The sequence below is a fragment of the Aureococcus anophagefferens genome, assembly GCF_000186865.1.
Source record: "Aureococcus anophagefferens unplaced genomic scaffold AURANscaffold_15, whole genome shotgun sequence".
NCBI lineage: Eukaryota > Pelagophyceae > Pelagomonadales > Pelagomonadaceae > Aureococcus > Aureococcus anophagefferens.
In genome coordinates this window covers 409,934-427,817 of record NW_008705575.1, presented here as the reverse complement: position 1 = coordinate 427,817, position 17,884 = coordinate 409,934, and the positions used below count along the sequence as shown (strand labels likewise).

Sequence of the window (17,884 nt, the reverse complement as noted above, 5' to 3'; positions counted from 1 at the left end):
ATGGTGCGGCAGCAGCCTCGGTGCGCCGGGGCGGCCGCCCTGCTCGCCCTGGTCGCCGCCCTACCCCCCGCCGGCGCCGTGGAGCTCCAGCTCGGCGCGTTGCTGCCCTTCACGGACCAGGCCGGCGGCGTCTACGAGGACGGCATGCAGCGGAGCGTCGCGGTGGCCTACCTCGAGGCGGCCAGGGACTTCAACGCGCGCGACGGGTCGCTCGTGGCGGCCTTCGCGAACTTCAGCGACTGCGCGTACACGCTCAACGTGTCCGTCGCCGACACGGGGGACAGCCCGGGGAGCTTCCCCTCCGCCGTCTACGACGCCGCGGGCGCTCCCTACGACGCGTACCTCTCGGGCCGGTCGCTGACGACCGTGGCCGTCGCGGCGACCTACACGGGCCTCGCGAGCCGGCTGCTCGTGTCGTCGTCGGCGACGGCCGCGGCCTTCACGAACAGCGGCTCGTTCCCCTACTTTGCTCGGACGTGCCCCGTCGACTACAACGCGGCCATAGCCGTCGCGGACCTCCTCCACGCCTACGGCTACACGACCTTCGGCATCGTCGTCGACGACACGGACCCGGCGACGGGCAACGTCGCGACGAACGTCGCGAGCTCCGCGGAGCTGCGCGCCTACGGCATCTCCGCGTCCGTGTCCGTGCCCATCTACGACTTTAGCGACGCGGACGAGACGGAGGCCATGCTCGAGGTGCTCGTGGACCAGGGCGTCAAGATCATCGTCGCCGTCGTCTTCGCCCAGAACTTCCCGGCCCTCGTCGACGCGGCGGAAGCCGTGGGCCTCTTCAACCCGAAGACGCTCTGGATCTTCGTCGAGTTCCACGGCGCGGGCCCGCGCGGAACCCGAATCTTCAACACGACTTCAATGTGCGCGTATGCGAACGTTTCGACGCGAGGTCTTCCGCCGTGCTTCGAGCACCCAATGAGACCAATCGATTCGTCCAAGAATCAGCCGAATCGACGTCGATGTGACCGAGCTCGAGAATTCTCAAGTTTGGTCGGGACGTCCCGAACCAGCGGTTGATTTGCACACAGGCGCGGGCGCCGTCAGCGACGCCACCCTCGTCGCCTACGCATCCTCCACCAAGGGCGCGCTGCGCGTCCACGCGACGCCGGACATGCCCCAAGTCGGGACCTGGGACGCCTGGGTCGACCGCTGGGCGACGCTGGATCCCGCGGACTACGAGCCGGCGCTGTCGGCCGCGGGCGCCGCCGCGCGGCTCGGCGCGGGCTACTTCGACGACGCCGCGAACCGGAGCCTGGAGACGGGCTACGCCTACGACGCCGTCGCCGCCATCGGCATCGCCGTCTGCGCCCTCGACGCCGCGGGGGAGGCGGAGGTGGTTCTCGCGGACGGCGGTCTGTTCACGGACGCGGTCCAGGACGTCGACTTCGTGGGCGTCTCCGGCCGCGTGGCGTTGAAGGGCACGGACCGGCGGCCGAGGTACGCGCCCTACGCCGTGACGAACGTGCGCGCCAACGGCACGGTGGACTACGTGGCCACGGTCCAGAACCACTCGTGGTTCTACAACGACATGGCGCTGCCGCAGTACCCCTTCCGGCAAGTGGTCTACTACGACGGCACGTCGACGATCGTCAACGACACGGAGCCGGACTGCGCGAAGATCGGCTATTTTAACCGCACGACCTACACGTGCGAGCAGTGCGCGCCCGGCTCCGAGCCCGACGGCACGAACCTGTACTGCGAGCCGTGCGCCCCCGGCTACGCGCGCGCGGGCGGCGACGGCGCCTGCGGCGCCTGCGCCGGCGACTTCTCCTACCAGCCCGACGCGGGCGCGGCGGCGTGCCTGTCGTGCCCCGTGGCGACGGTGAAGCTCACGACGAACGCGGGGCTCTCGGCCGACGAGTGCGTGTGCATGAAGGGCTACTACAGCTCCGAGTCGACGTGGAACTCCACGCAGTGGAAGCGCAGCGGCCTCCCGGGCGTCCCCTGCTACTCGTGCCCCGAGGGCGCGACCTGCGACGGCGGCGACGCCATGCCCGTGAACAAGAAGGACTTCTGGGGCACGCCGCGGCAGCCGTTCCGGTTCTACGCAGCGTCCTGTGGCCGTGACGATCTTCGAGAGATTCGGGGTGGGAAAACAACGAGAAATCGTCACCGTCGCGCTCGGTAGGTTCTACGAGTGCGAGTACGGCCACTGCCGGTCGGACTTCCGCTGCGACGCGGGCTACCGGGGGCGCATGTGCTCGGAGCTCATCCACGAGGAGTACTTCACGCTCTCCGTGCTGCCGCCGATGACCTGCCCGGAGTCCGCGGCCGCGCGCGGCGCGCTGGTCGTCTTCGGCTACGCGGTCCTCGTGGGCGTCTGGCTCCACGTCAACTCGGCCTACCTCGCGCGGTACCGCGTGCTGCTCGTCTACATCTACTTCCTGCAGATCATGGCCGTGGTCATGCGCTTCAACTACGAGAACCTGCCGAACCACGCGCCGCCGGTGCAGATCGTGCGCATGCTTCTCGACCTCAGCCTCTTCGACTTTGCTGTTTTTATGCCGACGTGCGTGCTCGAGCTCACGGAGCTCGGCGCCTTCGGGCTCCAGTTCCTCTTCATCTTCTTCGGGTTCGCGTTCCTCTTCCTGCCCGTGCTCCGCGAGATGTTCACAAAGTTCGTCGAGGAGTGGTCCTACCGGAACTGGGAGGCGATCAAGAAGTCGCTGGACTTCTACGAGGGCGACTTCGGCGAGAAGATCTACCGGAGGATCGGCGTCTTCCTGACGCTCCTGGACGTCCAGCGGCCGCTGATGACGTACGTCGCGCTGCAGATGCTCCGGTGCGACCGCTACTACGACGAGAAGACCTATTTTCGGGCGGACCCCATGCTCAAGTGCGAGGCGGACCGGCGGGCCGTGCTCGGCCTCGCCGCGGGCTTCATCTTCGCCGTCTTCTCCGTCGGGCTGCCCCTCGCGTCCTACGTGTGCATCCACTACGAGTACAAGGTGCACCGCGGCGTCCACATGCCCCACATCCAGGCCTTGTACGGCTGGTCCTTCGGCGACTTCCGCGTGCCCTACCACGCGGCGCGCTTCCACAAGCAGTACCTCGTCTGGGCCGTCTGCCTCATCTCCGCGCTCTTCGACGAGATCCTCGTCGAGCTCGTCGCGATCACGGCGTGCATGTACCCGGCGACGGTCATCCACTGCGTCACCCAGCCCTACTCGTCGTCGATCCTGAACAGGGTGGAGACGCTGGGCCTGTCCGTGACCATCGCGGCCGTGCTCCTCGGCTTTCTCGCGTGCCTCGACGACCACACGACGCGGTTCCGCGGGTCCTTCATCTACGGCACGTTCCTCATCCACGCGATCTTCTTCGCCGTCGTCATGCTCTGCGCCTACAAGGAGAGCGAGGAGCTGAAGATCGAGGCCGCGACGGCCGCGTCGCTCCACGAGAAGATCTGCGAGCTCTTCGCCAAGGACGACGCCGCGAACGAAAAGCGGAAGCTCGAGATCGCCCGCCGGCGCCACGAGGTCCAGCCCCCGAAGACGGGCTGCTGCGGCGCCGCGGCCAAGGCCCTCGGGCGCGTGGCCCGCGGGCGCGCGAGCCTCGTCGAGGTCCTCGCCGGCGACGACCTCGACGACCTGCCGTACCGGACGCAGCAGGGCATCGAGGCCATGCAGGAGGTGCTCCGGACGTTCAACACGACGGTCTTCCAGATGACCATCGACTCCGTGGAGCGCACGAACGAGGACCTCGAGAAGTTCGTCCCTGCGTCCTGTGGCCGTGACGATTTTCGAGAGATTTTGGGTGGGAAAATAATGAGAAACCGTCACCGTCATGCTTGGTAGGTTTGTCCGCGTCGCCGAGGACATGCGGTTCCTCGTCTCCGACGTGTCGTTCACGTCGAGCTACAGCGCGGACCCCATCTCCCACTTCTGGCGCAACCTCAGCAGCCAGAACAAGGGCATCATCGACTTCGTCGCGAAGCTCAAGGAGGCGGAGCGCATCGTGTTTTTTGGCGTGCTCGTGCGGCTCCAGCGCTACCTCGCGGACCCCGCGCCGTCGAACTCGGCGATGCACGACCTCGTGCAGGACGAGGACCGGTCGTCCGTGCTCTACTACCTCCTCGGCGCCAAGGAGGCGCGCTTCGAGGACTGCGTCGCGCTGCTCCGGGACCTCGTGGGCGCGTGCGCCAGCCACCACCACACGTGGTTCGACGAGCTCGTCTTCCTGCCAAAGTCCGTGCACCACGTCGACCGGTCCAAGGTCCTCGCGAAGCGCCGCGCGTCCATCTCCCTCGACGACGTCGCGGGCGACGAGAAGAAGCTCATCGCCAAGTTCCGGGCCTCGGAGAACCGCGCCTGCGCGGAGGCGCAGCACATCTGCGCCGCGCGCGACGAGCCCCCGGCGCCCGCGACGCCCGAGAAGAAGAAGAAGAAGGAGCCGGCGCCCCGCGAGGCGACGCCGCCCCCCGAGGCGCCCGAGCCGGAGCCGGAGCCGGAGGCCAAGGAGGAGGCCAAGGAGGAGGAGGCGCCGCCGACGCCGGAGCCCCAGAGCTCGTGGCTCTTCGGCGACGACGCGGGCGCGACGCGCGACAGCCAGCCGTCGGCCGCGCTCCTCGAGGCCGCCAAGGCCCAGGAGAGCGCCCTCGACGACGGCGACGCCGTCGAGGACGCGGGGGACGCGCCGTCGTCCGCGCTCTGCGGCGCCATGTTCGCCGGCGGCGACGACGCGCCGCCGCCGCGCCTCCCGGGCAAGAAGACGCCGAAGCGGCCCCGGGGGCGGAGCCGCGGGCGGGCGCGGTAGGGTCGGCTAAGTCCCCTCAGTTATCGTGCCGCGCGAGGTTGAACTCGAGCTGGTTGACGATGGGCGTGAACAGGGCCGCGAGCTTCGCGTGCGCGGGCGTGTCGCGGTAGGACCGCCGCTTCGCGTCGAGCGCGGCCTTCATGGACCGGAGCTTGTCGAGGACGCGGCCCTTCTTCGCGTCGAGCGCCGCGCGCTCCGCGGGCGTCGCGGGCGCCTCCGCGGCGTAGGCCCGGAGGTAGCGGAGGAGCGCGTGGACGCGGCTCGTCGCGCGCTCGACGTCGGCCTTCGTCGACGGCGGCGGCGGGTCGCCGTCGTCCGGCTTGCGCGACGCGCGGTCGAGGACGGCCAGCGCGCGCCGCGCGGGCTCCTCGGACGCGTCGAGCGCGCCGAGCACGTCGACGGACTCGACGGTCCACGCGACGTCGTCGGGCTCCGCGCAGAAGAGCTTCGGCTTCTTGCGCGCGGGGGGCTTCGCGGCCCGGCCGCCCTTGGCGCGGTGCGCGAGGTCGAGCGCCGCGACGGACGGCGGCGGCCGGTCGACGAGCGCGTCGTCGACGTCGTCGTCGTCGACGGCCAGGGGGCCCGGCTCGCTCGCGCCCTCCGCGGCCGCGAGGACGCGGTCGCCGTGGGCGTTGAACTTCCTGAGCACGAGCTCCGCCGTCGGCGCGACGGCGTCGTCCGTCGGCGGCGGCCGCGCGAAGGCCGGGTCGTCCGGCGGCTCCGGGACCGCGCGGTCGTGCGCCGTCCGCGTGAGGTCGACGGCGGGCCGCGCGGGCCGCGGCTCCCGCCGAGCGCCGCCGCCGGCCTCCTCGAAGCGCGCGAAGAGGTCGTCGGTGACCTACGGAGCGAGTCTCTCTCGACGGCGCGCGACCCTCCCTTCAGAGTCGAAGCGACGCGCCCCGCTCTCTCGAGCCCCCGTGCCGCGCCGCAAGCCGCGGCGTCGTCGGGCGTCGCGTCGTTGACGGCCGCGCCCTTGTCGCGCCAGAAGTAGCGGCTCTGGAAATATTTCACCCAGAACTGCTCCTCGGACATGTCGTTGGGCACGTGGGCCGCGTGCGCGCGCCGGACCGCCGGGTAGGCGTCGAAGAGGAAGTCGATCTTCTCGCGGGACAGGGCGAAGCTCAGCTCCTTTCGGCTCCGCGAACTCGGCGGGCCGCCGCCTGACGGCGCGTCGACGAGCAGCTCGTTCGACGGCGCGGCCTTGACCGCGTGCGCGGGCGTCGCGAGGGGGGGGCGCGCGGCCCAGAAGTCGGCCTCGCAGACGACGCCGCCGCCGACGAGCTCGCGGTGCTCCGCGCGCAGCGCGCCGTCCCGGGCCAGCGCGTCGGCCCGCAGCGCGTTTTCCGCGGCCTTGGTCCGCGCCTCCGGCGTCGTCCGCCGCACGCGCTTGAGGACCGTGGCGATGGTCACCTTGGCGTCGCAGAGCACGTCCCAGGCGCGGTCCTTGGACGCCTCGAGCACCGTGAGCACGACGGGCTTCTTATCCGGGACCGTCAGCTTGAGCATGCACTTGGCGTGCGCCTTCGGCGACGTCTCGTGCTTCGCCAGGTCGGCGAAGGCCACGGACACGCTCGCGCCGTCGGGGCCGCGCCAGTCGACGCCGCGCGCCGTGACGTCGACGTAGCCGTCCTGCTTCTTGTAGGCGCCGCGGAAGCGGAAGAGCAGGTCGTCGGGCTCCGGCGGGGGGGGCATGGCGCTTGTTTGTGTTTGCGCTCGTTTGTCGGTGTGTTTGTGTTATCGATGCGCGCTCGCTGGCGGCGCGCAGAGAGAGTGGCGCGCTCACGCGCGCTCGCACTCGCTCGAGCTAATAAGAGCACATCGGCGCCGGCGGGCTTTGGGCCGATGTTGAGAGGCACGCTCGACGGCAACGTTCCTCGCGCGCGCGTCGGCGAAGTCTCCTCAGTCTCCGAGCGCGAATATCTAGCGGCCGTTGACATAGGACCTCAGCCCGATGCTTGGGCGCGGGGCGGCGGCCGCTCTAGACGCGGCGGCCGTGCTGGTAGGCCAGCATCATGCCAGTGATGCCGGCGGTGGACGCGCCGAGGAGGCCGATGCCCTGGCCGAGCCAGTAGACGCGGTTCCACGAGAGGTAGGGGGAGTGGGTGCTGTGCCAGACGCACATGGAGCCGCCGATGCCGATGGCGAAGGTGTCGAGGAAGCTGAAGGGGAAGGCGAAGGCGGCGGCGGCGGGCTCCGAGTCCGGGGCCTTGGTGAAGCCCCGACCGGACAAGGAGAGGCGGAGCAAACGAGGCTACGTAAAACGACCTTCACCTCACTGGGAGGGCGGGCGTGTGCGGCGGCGTGTTGGTGAGAGAGCCTGAGGCCGGTGACAGTGCAGTGGCGCCGCGGCATCCGGAGTCCGAACTCGAACTTGTAGCCCGCCCCACCGTGACCTTGTCTCGCCCCCCGCACCTCAGTTCCTTCTCTACCACCCCCGACTAGAGTACAACCCCCACGAGCCGGTATTCGTAAGGTATTCGCGATAGGGGGACGCTGACAAAGTTGTATTCAACTAAATGCTTGATGCTAAAATTGCCCTTATCTCTGACGTCTGCCTTCAGCACATCCACCGCGGCATATTAGGCGTCGGGCGCGGCTTCGCGATGACAACACTGCGCATCTCCCTCAACCACCCCAGACATCAGTGAACCATCATGGCGCCGGACCCTCCCGAGGACGAGTGGGGCCACTGGGAGAACGAGTCGGATTCCGACAGCGAGAACAGCGGCTTCGAGTCGTCGGGTTCCGACACGCAGAACGACGCGTCCATGGGCGCGCGGTCGTCCACCACGGCGTCGACGTCGTCGACGGCGGGCCTCGCGGAGCTCAACTCGTGGATGCACGACTCCTGCGAGCTCGGCGTCGCCGCGTGGATGCGGGCGGGCGAGGCGAACTCGAGCGGCCGGCGCCGGTGCTACTTCACGACCGGCGGCGACTTCCGGAGCGGCTCGGACGCGTCGTCAAAGTCCGGGAAGTCGTCGAGCGGCAGCGACGGCGAGTCGAGCGGCAGTGACCGGTCCCGGCGGCCGCCGGTCGCGGGGAGCGCCGCGAGCCGGCGGCCCGGGCGGCGGCGGCCGGGCCGGCAGATGCCGCAGCAGCTCTGGTGCGTGACGCCCTTCGAGCGGCGCCAGGTGGACCGGTGGCACCTGCTGGAGACGGCGCTGACGCCGCGCCTCTGCCCGCGCGTCTTCAGCCGCCAGTTCCTCGGGCGGCCGCAAACCGCCGGAGTCGTCGTCGGCGTGTCGCTCGGGTCCGTCCGCGTCGTCCAGCACAAGCTCACGGGCTTCCGGCACGTCGAGTTCCTGCTGATGGTGTCCGTGGGCGACCGGTGCCGCCGCGCCTGGCGGTCCCACGGCCACTTCGCGCGCCACGCGCGCCGGTCCTACGGCGCCTGGGCCGCGCCGTGCAAGGCGGCGTGGTGCGTCGCAGAGTCCGAGCGGCGCTGGCGCAACCACGTCGACGACTACCCCTACATCGCCGCGCGCCACGCGGCCTACGAGGCGCTGCTGCGCGAGGTGCTCTTCCACGCGGACTCGGCCGACGAGGTCCTGGAGTTGAGCGGCGCGAGCCCCGGCGAGGGGCCCCTGGGCGCCCCGGAGGAGGCCGTGCTCTTCGGCGTCGAGGTGCCGCCGGCGGAGGCCGCGGCGCCCTGCGCCTGCCGGCCGCCGACGCCGACGCTCGCGGCGCGCGCGCTCGAGCTCGTCCGGCCGGCGCGCCGCGAGCCGACGGCGACGCGCGTGGTCGCGGCGTCGCCCGCGCCGAAGCGGCCGTCCTACGCCTGCCTGCCGCCGGGCCTCGGCTCGGCCTGCCTCCTCTGCGACGGCGAGGGCGACGACGGCGGCCGCGACGTCGCCTACCGGTCCCGGTCCTCGGAGACGGTCGGCGCGGAGCGCGCGAAGCCGCCGCTCGCGCTCGCGCTCGGCGAGGCCAACGGCCGGCGGTCCGAGGCGCACCCGCTCTTCACGAAGCTCGGCAAGGCCGTCCCCTTTGCCGTGAACGCCGTCGCGCGAGCGATAGCGTAACGGCCCTGGAACCAGCTCGGCGGCCCCGACACGGGTCGCACTGACTCGCAGGCGTCCGAGTCGAGGAGCTTGTCGACGTCGCCCGGCCGCGGCGCGGCTCCGCAGTCCGTTCGCGGGTAGGAATTCCTACTGCACGCCAAGGTCGACCCGGGCGTCGATAGAGTCCTCCTCGATGAGGCGTTCGATGGGGCTTCGGGGGTTTAGGGGGTCTCTCTACTGGTGCTGCTTCCGCATGAGGGCGAGCTCCTCGGGCGTGAGGTCGACTTCTTCGCAGACGAGGCTGTCGTCGGAGTCGGAGTCGCCCGCCGCGGCCGCGGCCGGCGCGGCGCGGCGCAGCGTCTCCAGCTCCTGCGCGGACAGGTACACCTCCTCGCACTCGAGGTCCGAGTCGTCGTCGTCGTCGTCCGCCGGCGCGGCCGCCGGGGGAGCGTGCGAAGCGGACGTCTTGCGGAGCTTCTCGAGCTCCTGCGCGGACAAATCGACCTCCTCGCACTCGATGTCCGAGTCGTTGTCGTCGTCCGCCGGCGGCGCGGCCGGCGCGGGCGCCGGGGGAGCGTACGAAGCGGACGTCTTGCGGAGCTTCTCGAGCTCCTGCGCCGACAAATCGACCTCCTCGCACTCGAGGTCCGAGTCGGAGTCGTCCGCCGGCGCGGCCGGCGCGACCGGCGGCGCGGCCGCCGGGGGAGCGTGCGAAGCGGACGTCTTGCGGAGCTTCTCGAGCTCCCGCGCGGACAGGTCCACCTCCTCGCACTCGAGGTCCGAGTCGGAGTCGTCCGCCGGCGGCGCGGCCGGCGCGGCCGCCGGGGGAGCGTGCGAAGCGGACGTCTTGCGGAGCTTCTCGAGCTCCTGCGCGGACAGGTCCACCTCCTCGCACTCGAGGTCCGAGTCGGAGTCGGAGTCCGCCGGAGCGGCCGCCGGCGCCGACGCGGCCGCGGGGACGCTGGCGCCATTGCGCAGATTCTCCAGCTCCGCCGGCGACAGCTCGACCTCCTCGCAGGCGAGATCGGAGTCGGAGTCCTCCTCCGCCGGAGCGGCGGACTCGCCCTTGCGCAGGCGCTCGAGCTCCGCCGGCGACAGCGAGACCTCCTCGCAGGCGAGATCGGAGTCGGAGTCCTCCTCCGCCGGAGCGGCGGACTCGCCCTTGCGCAGGCGCTCGAGCTCCGCCGGCGACAGCGACACCTCCTCGCAGGCGAGATCGGAGTCGGAGTCCTCCTCTGCCGGAGCGGCGGACTCGCCCTTGCGCAGGCGCTCGAGCTCCGCCGGCGACAGCGAGACCTCCTCGCACATGAGGTCGTCATCAGACTCCTCGTCGTCCACCGCCGCGCCGGTCGTGCGCAGGCGCTCGAGCTCCGCGGGCGACAGCGAGATTTCCTCGCACATGAGATCTTCGTCCGAATCCTCGTCCGCTGCGGCGCCGGTCGTGCGCAGGCGCTCGAGCTCCGCGGGCGACAGCGAGACCTCCTCGCACATCAGATCGTCGTCGGACTCCTCGTCGTCCGCCGGAGCGCCACCGCTGCGCAGGCGCTCGAGCTCCACGGGCGACAGCGAGACCTCCTCGCACATCAGATCGTCGTCGGACTCCTCGTCGTCCGCCGGAGCGCCACCGCTGCGCAGGCGCTCGAGCTCCGCGGGCGACAGCGAGACCTCCTCGCACATCAGATCGTCGTCGGACTCCTCGTCGTCCGCCGGAGCGCCACCGCTGCGCAGGCGCTCGAGCTCCGCGGGCGACAGCGAGACCTCCTCGCACATCAGATCGTCGTCGGACTCCTCGTCGTCCGCCGGAGCGCCACCGCTGCGCAGGCGCTCGAGCTCCGCGGGCGACAGCGAGACCTCCTCGCACATCAGATCGTCGTCGGACTCCTCGTCGTCCGCCGGAGCGCCACCGCTGCGCAGGCGCTCGAGCTCCACGGGCGACAGCGAGACCTCCTCGCACATCAGATCGTCGTCGGACTCCTCGTCGTCCGCCGGAGCGCCACCGCTGCGCAGGCGCTCGAGCTCCGCGGGCGACAGCGAGACCTCCTCGCACATCAGATCGTCGTCGGACTCCTCGTCGTCCGCCGGAGCGCCACCGCTGCGCAGGCGCTCGAGCTCCGCGGGCGACAGCGAGACCTCCTCGCACATCAGATCGTCGTCGGACTCCTCGTCGTCCGCCGGAGCGCCACCGCTGCGCAGGCGCTCGAGCTCCGCGGGCGACAGCGAGACCTCCTCGCACATCAAATCGTCGTCAGACTCCTCGTCATCCGCCGGCGCGCCGCCCTTGCGCAGGCGCTCGAGCTCCGCCGGCGACAGCGACACCTCCTCGCAGAGCAGGTCGTCGTCGGACTCCTCGTCCGCCGCGGCGCCGCCCTTGCGGAGGCGCTCGAGCTCGGCCGGCGACAGGGCCACCTCCTCGCAGACGAGGTCGTCGTCGTCGTCGTCGTCGTCGGCCGGCGCGGCGCCGGCGCCGGCGAAGGCGCCCAGCGCCGCCGCGCTCACCTCCTCGATGCCGAGGTCGTCGTCGTCGTCGTCGTCGTCGTCGGACTCGGCGTCGGCCTCGTGCGCGGCGAGCGTCTTCTTCCGCTTGATTTTGTCGAGCTCCTGGGGCGTCAGCGCCGTCGCCACGGCGTCGACGTCGCCGTCGTCGTCGCTCTCGTAGGCCGCGGCGGGCTCCGCCTTGGCCTTGGCCGCGCGGAGCCGCTCGAGCTCCTCGCGCGACAGCGACACCTCCTCCATGACGAGGTCGTCGTCGTCGCTGTCCTCGTCCGCCGCGGGCGCCGGCGCGCCGGCGCCGCCCGTGCGCAGGCGCGCGAGCTCCGCCTCGGAGACGTCGACCTCCTCGCAGACGAGGTCGTCGTCGTCGCTGTCGTCGACGGCCGGCGCCGCGCCGGTCCGGAGCCGCGCGAGCTCCGCCTCGGAGATGTCGACCTCCTCGCAGACGAGGTCGTCGGAGTCGTCGTCGGAGCCGCCGCCGCCGACGGCGACGCCGGACCCGGCGAGCCTCGCGAGCTCGTCCGCCGGCAGGTCGACCTCCTCGCAGACGAGGTCGTCGGACGAGTCCGAGTCGTTGCCGTCGCGGTCCGCGGCCATGGCCTTGCCCCGCGTCAGCGCCGCGCGCACCTTGGGGTCGGGCGCGATCTCCTCGACGGCGACGAGGTCGTCGTCGTCGTCGTCGTCGTCGTCGTCCGGCGCGCCCTCGACCATGACGCAGCTCGACAGCGAGTCGTCGGACGACGGCGCCGCCTCCGCCGCCGCCGGCGCGCGCGCCGACGCGAGGCGCCGCAGGGCCTCGGGGTCCTTCGACTCCTCGAAGGCGAGCTCGTCGTCGTCGTCGTCGTCGTCGTCGAAGGCCTCGGGGCCCTCGCCGCCCATGAGCCGGTGCAGCTTCCGGCTCGCGACGTGGAGCTCCACGAGCTTGTCGCGGGCGCCGGCGCTCTGGAACTGGAGCGGCTGGGCCTCGATCTCGGCGATGGCCGCGGCGACGGCGTCCCGGGCCTTGGCGAAGACGCCCTCGGCCTTGCGCCGCGCCTCGGCGCCCTTGGTCTGGCCCTCCTTGACCGACTTGCCCCAGGCCTCGAAGAAGCCCATGGTCGTGGCGGCGGGGCGGAGCGGGAGCGGGGACCTCGAGACGTGGAGATGCTCCGCGCGGGACCCCCACTTGTGGACGTCGGAGGGGCTGCAGGCGGTCGGAGAGCGCGGGTGCTTGAACAGCTCCGTTCAAGGTGAACCAAAGGCTATGGTGCTTGCAATGCGTGGATCGCAGGCGGCCGGTGCGCGGGGTTGTTGCGGGACCTCGCGCGCGACTGCATGGCGCTCGGCGGCGGCGAGGTTCGCCCTCCTCCACGCGCTGCTGCTCGCCGCCGGCGCGTCCGGCTTGCAGATGCCGCGGGCCCCGTCGACGCGCCTCGGCGCGCTGCGCGAGCAGAAGAAGGACTTCGTGGAGAACCTCTTTGGGATGATCTTCGGCGAGATCGAGGACGCGCCGGCGGGCTTCACGCGCATGACGGTGGAGACGCAGCCGGACCAGTACCCCGCGGAGACGAGCGGCGACCGCGCCGCCGCCGTCGACGGCGACGACGCGGACCTCGCGCGCTGGGTGCGGCCGACGCTGCTGCAGACGCAGCTCGCGCGGCTGCCCATGTACGAGGTCTACGACAGCGACCTCGACGGCTGGACGCCCGGCGCGTTCCACGCGGCCGTGGACCGGCGGGGCCCGGGCGTCGTGCTCTGCGAGGCCGAGGACGGGCAGCGCTTCGGCGGCTACAACGCCAAGGGCTGGGTCGGCTACGGCGAGTACCGGCCGGGCCTCAGCAACTTCCTCTTCGCCTGGAACAAGGCGGGCGAAAACTTCGTCAAGCTGCCCAAGGTCGGCGGCGCGGGCATGGGCGTCGTCGACAAGCCGGAGCAGGGGCCCATGTTCGGCGCCGAGGGTTTGTGCGTCCCCATGCGCGCGGAGAACCCGCGCCTCGCGCGGTGCAAGCTCGGGCCCTACTACGCGCGCATGAAGGGCGGCCGCGGGTCCATGCTCCGCGACGGCGAGCCGGGGAGCATGGTCAAGCGGATGACCGTGTACGTGGGCAACTGGGGCGCCGAGTCCATCCCCTTCGACGACGCCATCCCCTTCTCCCTCACCTAAGAATTACGTGATCGCCGCGAGCCAGGCGGACGTGCCGTTGGTCGGTGCGACGCGCCGCCAGTCGCCCCGGAGGAGCCAGGCGCCGGCGCCGGCGAGCGCGGCCTTCTTCGACGCGGCCTCCTTCTCCGTGTAGCAGTGCTTCACGACGACGGCCGGGCCCTTTGGCGGGTCGTCGGGGCAGCGGCGCTGGAAGAGGGCGTGGGGGAGGAGCGCCACGCGCAGGCCGCCCGCGTCGCCCGTCGCGAGGAGCGCCGAGCCCTCGTACTTCAGCGGCGGCGCGCGCGGCGCGACGCCGGACTCGCGGGCCCAGGCGACGCCCGCGCGCTTGAGGACGGCGTTGACGGCCTTCTGGTCGTCGCCCAGGGCCCGGGTCTGGTGCAGCAGGGACCGCGCGAAGTCCAGCGTCTTCGGGCCGGCGTTGAAGCGGACGAGGCCCATGCACGCCGTCGCGCCCCAGGCCTCGGACGCCCAGCCCGGGAAGCTCCCGCGGCTCGCGACGACGTCGCCCTTGTCCCTACCGAGCCAGGGCGCCGCGTCGCCCAGGAAGACGGCGTCGGCGTCCGCGAGCGTCACGGAGAAGCCCGCCTCGAGGAGCGAGACGAGCATCTGGACGCGCGTCGTCCAGATGTGCGCGTGGACCTTGGCCCACTTGGACCGGCCGACGGTGGGCGCGCAGGCCGCGCCGCGGTCCGCGAGCCAGGCGCCGAGCTCGCCGTCGAGGCAGGCGACGACCCAGTTCCGCCGGCCGGACCGCTCGTACGCGGCGAGGAAGTTGGCGACGACTTCGTGGTACGCGAAGCCGGCCGTGAGCAGCGTCACGGCGTTCGACGCGTCGGCGGCGGCGCGCGCGAGCCGCAGGAGGACCTCGCGGCCGTCGAGCTCGCTCGCGGACACGGACGGCGCGCCGCGGCCGCGCCGCGTCGCGTAGCGCACCGTCGCGTCGCGCTTCGGCGCGCGCTGGGCGCCGCCGCGCCGGCCGAAGCTCTCGAGGGGCCGGTGCCGGAGCGCGGAGCCGGCCTCGCGCGGATCGGGCTTCGTCGTTGCCGCGGCGGCGGCCACGACCAGCGCCGCGAGGCCGACGACGGCCACCATCGACGCTGCCCCTGGAGGGCAACTCCACGACCTCGCAAACGTTGCTGGCGCTCGTCGACGCTTCAAGGCAATGGTCGCGTCAATGGCAGTCGCCGCTGCCATGCTGGCGTGCGCGCAGGCCTTCCGCGCGCCCCGCGCGCCGGCGGGCCGCGCCCCGGCGCTCCGCGTGGCGTCGGCCATGGAGCAGCAGCAGGCGCTGACCCTCGGCGCGCCGCGGTTCTGCCCGCCGAACGGCACCTACGTGACCGCGGGCGGCGTCGGGGTGACGCGCACGTCCCAGGTGCTCCCGCGCGAGATCGTCGACGAGACGGTGGAGGCGCTCGTCGACGACCTCGACGAGCGGCGGGGCGTGCTCCTCGCGAGCTCCTACGAGTTCCCGGGCCGCTACGCGCGGTGGACCGTCGGCTTCTCCGACCCGCCCGTCGTCCTCAGCGGGCGGTCGCGGGACTTCGCGCTCACGGCCCTCAACGCGCGCGGCGTCGTCATGCTCGCCATGTTCGAGGACGCCCTGCGCGGGGCCTCCGCGGTCGCGGCGCTCGACGCCGTCCGCGGCGCCGACGGCGACCTGGCGCGGCTCGTGGGCCGCGTCGCGGAGCCGAGCGGCGCCGTCATGGCCGAGGAGGACCGGAGCAAGGAGCCGAGCCTGCTGAGCGTCGTGCGCTGCATCTCGTCCCTGCTCTACCACCCGGACGAGCCGCAGCTCGGCCTCTACCAGGGCAGCACAAGCGAGCGAAATTCCCAACTTCAAAGGCTCATATCTCGGCCGTTTTCCACTCGTTTCGGCTGATTTTTGGACGAGCGATCGTCTCTCGGAACGGTCTCGAAGCGTTGATGCTTTTTTTGGAACGCGCGCGCGCGGAACACTCACGTTGAAGCGACGTTGAATCACCCTTTTGCTGCCCAGGCCTCTACGGCGCGCTCGGCTACGATCTCATGTTCCAGTTCGAGCCCATCGAGCCGACGCTGGAGCGCAACGCGGCGCAGCGCGACGTCGTGCTCTACGTGCCCGACGAGATCCTCGTCGTGGACCGGCGGGAGAACGCCGCGTGGCGGGTCAACTACGACTTCTCGTGGACCGTGGCCGGAGCGACGAATATCCTGGAAACCAAAGACCTGCCGCGCGGCGGCGAAGCGAAGCCCTACGGGTCCGGCACGCCGGCGCAGGACCGGGACGTCGAGCCGGGCGGCTTCGCGAAATTGACGGAGCGGGCCAAGGAGGAGTTCAAGTGCGGCAACCTGTTCGAGGTCGTGCTCTCGCAAAAGTGGGCCGTCAAATCGCCCGCGCCGCCGTCGTCGCTCTTCCGGTCCCTGCGGGAGCGGAACCCGTCGCCCTACGGGTTCCTCATGAACCTGCGGGGCGAGGACGCCGGCGACGCGCCGGCCTGGCTCCGGGGCTACGCCAAGGGCGAGTATTTGGTGGGCGCGTCGCCCGAGATGTTCGTGCGCGTGGAGCGCGTCGACGGCCGGCTCCGCGTGGAGACCTGCCCCATCTCCGGCACCATCGAGCGCGGCGCCGACGCGCTGGAGGACGCGCTCCAGGTGCGGGCGCTTCTCGGGTCGAAGAAGGACGAATCCGAGCTCACGATGTGCACCGACGTCGACCGGAACGACAAGAGCCGCATCTGCGAGCAGGGCAGCGTGGAGGTCATCGGCCGGCGCCAGATCGAGATGTACTCGAAGCTCATCCACACGGTGGACCACGTCGAGGGCTACCTGCGGGAGGGCTTCGACGCGCTCGACGCGTTCCTCTGCCACACGTGGGCGGTCACGGTCACGGGCGCGCCCAAGGCCTGGGCCGCGCGCTTCATCGAGACGCACGAGCGGTCCGCGCGGGCCTGGTACGGCGGCGCCGTCGGCCACGTGGCCTTCGACGGGTCGCTGAACACGGGGCTCACGCTGCGGACGATCCACATCGCCGACGGCGTCGCGTCGGTCCGCGCGGGCGCGACGCTGCTCTACGACTCCGACGCCGACGCCGAGGAGGCGGAGACGGAGCTCAAGGCGTCGGCGATGATCAACGTGCTCCGCGACGCCGGCGCGACGGGCGCGTCGGGCGAGGCCTACAAGCCGCCGCCGGCCGTCGCCGCGCTCGGCGACGGCGACGCGTTCGACGCGACGACGGCCGGCGCGGGCAAGCGCGTGCTCCTCGTGGACCACGAGGACTCCTTCGTCCACACGCTGGCCAACTACCTGCGCCAGACGGGCGCGGACGTCCAGGTGAGCCGCTTCGGCGCGGCGGCGCTCGCGGCGATCGACGGCGCGGCGTGGGACCTCGTCGTGCTGAGCCCGGGGCCCGGCCGGCCCTCGGACTTCGACCTCTCGAAGACGCTCGACGCCTGCGCGGCGACGGCGACGCCCGTCTTCGGCGTCTGCCTCGGGCTCCAGGGCATCGTCGAGCACTTCGGGGGGACGCTCGGCACGCTGCCCGTGCCCGTGCACGGCAAGCCGGCGCAGGTGTTGTCCAGCGGCGGCCGGTGGAAGTCCTTCGACGGCCTGCCGCCCCAGTTCGACGTCGCGCGCTACCACTCGCTCTACGCGGACGACGTGCCGCCGGAGCTCCGAGTCACGGCGACGACGGACCAGGGCGACCGCATCGTCGTCATGGCCATCGAGCACGCGGACCTCCCCATCACCGCCGTCCAGTTCCACCCGGAGTCGATCCTCACGAACCCGAGGCACGGCCTCCGCATGCTCGCCAACTGCCTCAGGCACCTCGCCTACGACGAGGGCGACGCCGCGCGCGCCGCGGCCAGCGAGGACGTCGCCATGGCGCTCGACTAGCCGCGCGGCGCGGGGGGCTCCCTAAGGCCCGCTCCTCGGCGAGTTGCGACGTAGGGGCACGTTGGCTTGACGCGTCTCTAAACGTAAGGGGGAACCGCGGGAGTGCTCGGAAGCGGGAGAGCTCGGCCGTTGGCACTTGAGAGAGGGGTGGGCCGGTCCGATCTCCCTCGCGATGAGAGGGGCGGCACGGGATGGGGCTCAGAGGAGCGACGCGAGGAGGAGCGCGGCCGCGGCCAGGAACGCGGGCGCGCGCGTCGCCGGGGCCGCGTCGAGGAAGCCGTCGGGGCAGCACGTGTAGGAGCAACTGGTTCCATCTTCGCCGGTCGGGATCGCGGGGTAAGGACTGAGGCCGTAGTCGCACGTGGCCGTCTCGCCCCACTCGGTCCCCGCGCAGCAGTCCTCGCCCCAGTCGCGGCACGCGTCGGGGTTGCAGGACGGGGCCGGGCAGTAATCGAAGCCCTCCCAGGAGTACCAATCCTCGTCGTCGCACTCCTCGTCTGCGCCTTCCCAGAACGCGTCGTCGTCGTAGTCGGGGTAGTCCGCGAAGTCGATGGACGTCGCCACGGTCTGCTGGGACTTTTCCGCGCGGCCTTCCATGAAGTAGAACGTC

General features: G+C 71.7%; 3 protein-coding genes across 3 annotated transcripts; all 3 read left to right on the top strand.

Annotated features, from left to right (window-relative positions):
• On the top strand, nucleotides 1-4,767 carry AURANDRAFT_65528 (hypothetical protein; the record flags this gene model as incomplete). Its single annotated transcript, XM_009040542.1, has 4 exons — nucleotides 1-904; nucleotides 1,044-2,055; nucleotides 2,144-3,721; nucleotides 3,810-4,767. The coding sequence occupies 4 exons, from the start codon at nucleotides 1-3 to the stop codon at nucleotides 4,765-4,767; spliced, it is 4,452 nt and encodes a 1,483-aa protein (XP_009038790.1).
• An 8,136-nt stretch (nucleotides 4,768-12,903) lies between these two features.
• On the top strand, nucleotides 12,904-13,401 carry AURANDRAFT_28930 (hypothetical protein; the record flags this gene model as incomplete). The annotated part of the gene is made up of 1 exon (XM_009040543.1): nucleotides 12,904-13,401. One exon carries the CDS (start codon nucleotides 12,904-12,906, stop codon nucleotides 13,399-13,401), a length of 498 nt encoding a protein of 165 aa, XP_009038791.1.
• A 1,270-nt stretch (nucleotides 13,402-14,671) lies between these two features.
• Nucleotides 14,672-17,315, top strand: AURANDRAFT_54193 (hypothetical protein; the record flags this gene model as incomplete). Its single annotated transcript, XM_009040544.1, has 2 exons — nucleotides 14,672-15,162; nucleotides 15,369-17,315. 2 exons carry the CDS (start codon nucleotides 14,672-14,674, stop codon nucleotides 17,272-17,274), a joined length of 2,397 nt encoding a protein of 798 aa, XP_009038792.1.
• Nucleotides 17,316-17,884: the final 569 nt, after the last annotated feature.